This window comes from Sphaeramia orbicularis, chromosome 7 (assembly GCF_902148855.1).
Source record: "Sphaeramia orbicularis chromosome 7, fSphaOr1.1, whole genome shotgun sequence".
Taxonomy (NCBI): Eukaryota; Metazoa; Chordata; class Actinopteri; order Kurtiformes; family Apogonidae; genus Sphaeramia; species Sphaeramia orbicularis.
This window is the reverse complement of record NC_043963.1, coordinates 50,147,861-50,153,860: the sequence shown is the minus strand read 5'-3', so window position 1 is coordinate 50,153,860 and position 6,000 is coordinate 50,147,861. Positions and strand designations below refer to the sequence as shown.

At 39.4% G+C, this 6,000-nt stretch overlaps 1 protein-coding gene across 1 annotated transcript in view; it reads right to left on the bottom strand.

The window, feature by feature from the left end:
- The window catches only part of mapk13 (mitogen-activated protein kinase 13), a 95,587-nt gene that overhangs the window by 675 nt on the left and 88,912 nt on the right, over nt 1-6,000 (bottom strand). The window contains exons 11-12 of the mRNA XM_030139142.1: nt 1,932-2,105; nt 1-924 (exon numbers count right to left, since the gene is read on the bottom strand). The exon at nt 1-924 is cut by the window's left edge and continues 675 nt beyond it. Of these exons, the coding sequence (XP_029995002.1) occupies nt 839-924; nt 1,932-2,105 (260 nt within the window). The 3' untranslated portion in view covers nt 1-838. The remainder of the gene's footprint in view (nt 925-1,931; nt 2,106-6,000) is intronic.

Genomic DNA, 6,000 nt, shown 5'->3' with positions numbered 1-6,000 from the left:
TAACAAAACCACTTAACTGTATTTCATAACTTATGAATGTGTTACTGCAAACCTGAAATGTACCAATGTACAATATCAGTAACATCTCCATGAGGTCATGACAGATGTTACTAAACCACAACAGTGTGATACAGTACACACATCATACACACTGTCATTGTCACATTCTGACTGACAGGTAATATATTGCATATTTACACTACCATTGCCAACCGCCCTGGGATTCCTCAGTGATCGTAAATTTCAGGGTATTTACAGGCAAAACTCATCTTTATATTTATTTGACAAAAAGCAGACTTACTGATTGCTCAACTTTAATTTAAGGACATGAAACATAGCTTCTTCAGGACTGCATCATATTTAATGATTAAGAGAATTGAGCAGGGCATAAATTACATGGAGCATTTATCACTTGAATCTCCTTACGTATGCATTGTTTACTGCTAAGTGCAAAACAGAACTCAGTACAAACCATTTCATATGGTTTAAACGGAAAATAATTTTCCAGTAAACTTAGGGTAAATCCTGTGGCATTTGGTCATGATATAGATGTAAGACTATTCTAAAACAGGTAATCAGTTACATACAGCCATATCTATATTAAAACAGATTGCATATACCAAAAAAAAACCAAAACAAACCCTGAACAAAACAGTAAACCATAAAAAAACAAGCAAAAAACGGTACAGCTGTTTTAAAATAATTATTCTCCCACACTGATTGAAAATCCAGACTTGTTCAGGGTAAAAGTGTGTTTCCATAGTTGGAAAATGCAAGGGCACCATTGGCAGTTGGTCATATTGACTGGGGCATCAGGAGTTACACAATGTTTGGTCTGTCACGGAGACATAGTGAGAGTGTTTTTCCTCTTGGAGTCTCTCCGTGGGAATGGCACGAAGCTTTTCACTTCCCTGAAACATAACCCTGTAGACACAAGAGCACAAGTATTTGTTACCTCCACTAGGAGGTATTGTGATCACTTTGCGTGTTTGTTTGTTTGTTAGCACGATAACTCAAAAAGTTATGAACGGGTTTTCATGAAATTTTCAGGAAATGCTGATACTGGCACAAGGAAGAAATGATTAAATTTTGGTGGTGATCGGGCCAAGGGCTTGCTCCACCCCCAAGGGGGAGGGGCCGGGGCAAGCCCCCGATCACCACCAAAATTTAATCATTTCTTCCTTGTGCCAGTATCAACATTTCCTGAAAATTTCATGAAGATCCATCCATAACTTTTTGAGTAATCTTGCTAACAAACAAACAAACAAACAAGCACAGGAGCCAGATCTGTCTTGGCGGAGGTCTGCGCTCTCCAAGTGCTTTTCTTGTTTTCGGTATGTGCAGCCTCTACTCAACTGCGCTATTATTATTATTCTTATTCTTATTATTATTATCATTGTTATTATTATTATCCATTAGGACATTAAGTGAAGTTGTTCTCTCAAAAAACATCGGAATGTTTGGTGAAGACTTTTAGAACGCTGGACAAGTATGTGGATTAAATGTACACAGGGACATTTAAGCACATTGTCTTTTTTTTGGTACATGTTGTTAAATGTCTTTTTTTCTTTTACTTTTCTCCTTTGTTTCTTAAATTTGTTGTTTTATGTAGTGATACTTTATACAATTGTTTATAACAACTGGAAAACAACACTGGGAGTCCATGTAAAATCATAACCTCTATTGTGTAGTGAGAGACTGTTTTCACTGAAGAAAACACAAATCATATTATCTCTGAATGAGAAAATCGTGGAACATATGAAGTCAAGGTATAAACTGTCATCACTTAACATAGAATTTACTGAAAACATTGTTAATTTGACAGAAAAAATATTGTTGTAAAATAGAGGAAGCACCAAAATCCAATAAAATTAAAGTCTTATTTGTAGTAATACATCATATGTTTGTCCTCGATGTTTGCAGTCACTTACGCTTCCACTCGTCCAGGGACATTGTGGCATTGTCGTGGCTGTCATCATAAGGTGTAGGCTCAGGTAGGTCATCTGGATCCCTTAAGGTGTCAAAGTATGGGTGCTCCAGAGCCAATTCAGCTGTGGGCCTTTCGTCTCCATCCAGCACCAGCATCTTCTCCAGTAGATCTATACCTACATGAGTGTACAACACTTCAGACAGACTTTTAAGGTAAAATCTATCTATATCATAATACTGGAAGGTCTCAGAGTGTCTGTGAATAAGGATGTGTGTGTGTGTGTGTGTGTGTGTGTGTGTGTGCGTGTATCTGCATAGTTCTGAGAAATTGAAATGTTTTTTAACTGACCGATTTGGTACCTACAGTTGAGGAATAGTCCCATCTCCACATGAATTATCTCGGCAAGTTGATAAGATCAATATTTTGGGACTTATTAGTCATTTTGAAATACAAAAGCATTAACAGTCACGTTACTCGGTTGACTTGAAGCACAGTACCACACTGCATGATGGGAAATGTTGACAGGAAGCACAGTACCATGCTGCATGACCAGAAATGAAGTTAAAAACAGGAACAACAAATTTACTAACTTCAGTAATTAATTCATTAATATTGGTATTAATATGACCCGTGGTTCTCCATGGGTCAACCTGCTAGTCTATATTATAATACTGGAAGGTCTCAGAGCGTGTTTGTCTGTGTGTGTTATGAGAAATTGAGATGTTTTTAAGTGACCAATTTGGTACCTACAGTTGAGGATTAGTCCCATCTCGACATTATATATCTTTTTCTTTCAATTCCCTTTTTAAAGTCAGGTGGGACTAATTTAATTCACATTGCTAAGCAGTTGCAAGGGGGAAAGCTGACTGCTGCAGTTTGGCATACTTCTATGATGTGGAACAGCGCAACACTACTATGTTAACGCGTTTCCCAAGTTAGCATGTTCCCCAAACAATCAAACATGGCGCTGTAGGGATGTTGTTATTATTTTGTCGCTATTACAAGCTTTTCCAGTATGACAAAATTATTCGGATTGTAAAGCCAAGCGGGTTCGTGTGGGCATGAGATGATGCTAAGATTCACTGGCTTCTTCCAAGGGACTAACTGCCCATTTTACATGGACTACAGTGAGAACAAAGGTGGCAGAAATGGATGTAACAGACCATACTGTCATTTCAGGCACAGCCAAAAGAGATGGCTGTCCTGTGGATCACTGGCGGACAGGAAAAAGCAAAGAGAGGTCCACTCTGCACAGAAAGGTGCATCATATTACTTTTATCATGTTCATAATCCACTAGAATACTGTTATAAAATGTCTGAGCTGGCAGGGGAGGCAGTGAGCCCCTCTGTGAACTGGGCTTAAGTTTTCACAAGGTGCTGAAAAAGGAAAATATATCATAATTGACCAAATAATTTTTATGCAAGTACTTATATATAGACTAACATCTTTTCCCAAAAGTCAGCTCTCCCAGGATAAAAACTACCACATCTGCAACCCATGGTTCCCCACAGGTCAATGTAAGTACATAATATTTTCCTAAATATTTCAAATAATCATTGTCAGTCATATCTTCTGACCCTCTGTTAGTGTGTGTTGGTGTATTTCCCTGCATACATCCTGCCCTCTCCCTTTAAGTTCTATTTCCACTTTGTTTTGTCATGGACTTTTTGTTACTAAACTTCCATGTAGGCAGAACAATACTGTAGAACAACAAAGCAGTCTTTTACTGCACTGCTCTCTAGAGCCACTTTTATGCAGATGATAATTCCACCTTTTTGCCACTATTGACCGATATACACAGCCAAGCCAAAGGAGTAACAGAGGTGAGACAGGCTGGACTTTTACACAGCGGACCTGCGTTCTGGAATCAAAGGAGCAGTGCCACAGCACAGTGTGTAGTGTGACCTATAACTTCAGAAATAGCCCGACCATAGCATAGCTAACCTCTCCAAAGTCTTTCAACTTTCCACAAATATTAGCATGGATAGAGTCCTCTGCCCGAAGTGACAACAGCTCACGGATCTAAGCATCTCCCCAGTTTGACATCTTTCTGGTCGTGTTGATATGTTTGTTTACTGTACACAGCCCACATTCATTTTTAAACCCCCTCCATGGGGGTTGCGGATGCAAGACGTCATCATACTGCCACACCTTGGTTGGAATGAGAGGTGTTCCTTTTACAAAGGAGAGGCTGGGCAAGATAGCGGCCAGTGCACATCCTCTACGCTGAGCTCTGAGATACTTAGGGCGCTATTTACTTTCTATCTGAGTAAAAAGGACTATAGACCACTCCAACTTGTTGGTAAATCTTAAAGGAAAAATCTGGTAGGATATGATCCAATAAAAGTGATATTTTGACAAATATACAAAGTTTGAGTGAGTTTGCCAATTAGCCTGCAAATACCATACCATACCATACCAACTTTATTTATAATGCACTTTAAGAACTTTACAGCTGGCCAAAGTGCCGTACACCAAACATAAAACAAGGGATTAAATAAGTAAATAAGTAAGTAAAACTAGTGATAACACAAGGTGTAAAGCGGGCTAAGAACAAAATACAACCATCTTAAAAACAAAGACAAATTAAAATCTGACAAAAACAGCATAAAAAAACAGACATGTCACTCATTGATTAAAAGCCAATGAGAAAAAGTGCATTTTCAGACATGATTTAAAGACAGGCAGAGACTAAGCCTGTCGAACAACTAAGGGCGACTGGTTCCACAACTTTGGGGCGACAACAGAAAAGGCACGATCCCCACAAAGCTTCTTTTTAGTTTTTGGAACCACAAGCTGCAGCTGATCTGCTGACCTGAGAGCACGAGGGGGGGCATAGGGGTGGATCAGGTCAGACAGGTAGGAGGGGGCAAGGCCATTCAAACATTTAAAAACAAATAGAAGAATTTTAAAATCAACTCTAAAATGCACTGGCAACCAATGGAGTGAAGCTAAAACTGGTGAAATACGTTCATGTTTCCGTGTTCCTGTTAAAAGCCAAGCTGCAGCATTTTGGACCAGGTGCAGTTGGGAAAGTGCATTTTCACTCAAGCCAGTATAAATTGCATTACAATAGTCAAGTCTAGTAGTTACAAAAGCATGGATCACAATTTCAAACAGATCCCTGGGCAGAACAGATTTTACTTTTGCAAGCTGTCTTAAGTGAAAGAAACTAGACTTTCCCACACAACTAATTTGTCGGTCGAGTTTAAGATTGGGGTCAATTTTAACACCCAAATTTGACATGACCAGTTTAACCAAATGTGATAAGGAACCCAGGTCAACAAGAGCTGTGTGATTTCAAACACTGGGGCCAAAAACCATAACTTCTGATTTGTCCTGGTTTAGATTCAGAAAATTCAATGACATCCAAGATTTAATGTCATCAGTACAGTCCAAGAGGGGTTTTATAGCTTGCGGGTCATCCTTCTTGAAAGGTAAATAGATTTGACTGTCATCTGCATAAAAATGGAACGCAATGCCATGCTTCCTCAGGATGGACCCTAAAGGGAGGATATAGAGAGAAAATGGCAAAGGTCCAAGGATGGATCCTTGTGGTACCCCGCATGGCAGGGGGGCAGAAGAGGAAACAAATTCACCAAAGTGAACACAGAAGGATCTCCCAGTCAAATAAGATCTGAACCAGTCCAGAGCTGAACCCCGAATCCCCACCCAGTGTTCCAATCGGGAGAGGAGGATCCCATGGTCAACAGTATCGAAAGCGGATGTCAGGTCAAGCAGCACCACAACAACAAAAAGGCCAGCATCAGTTGAAATAAAAATGTCATTAAAAACCCGTAAGAGCGCAGACTCCATACTGTGAAGATTTTTAAAACCAGACTGAAAAGTTTCTAAAATACTGTACTCATCTAAAAATGATTTCAACTGAATAAAAACAATTTTCTCCAAGGTCTTTGAAACAAACGAGAGCTCAGAGACAGGCCTGAAATTTGACAGTGCTGCAGAATCAAGGCCAGGTTTTTTAAGCAAAGAATGCACCACTGCATGTTTAAAATGAGCAGGGACAACACTGGATGACAAACAGCAGGCGCTATAGTTTCAAAAACCT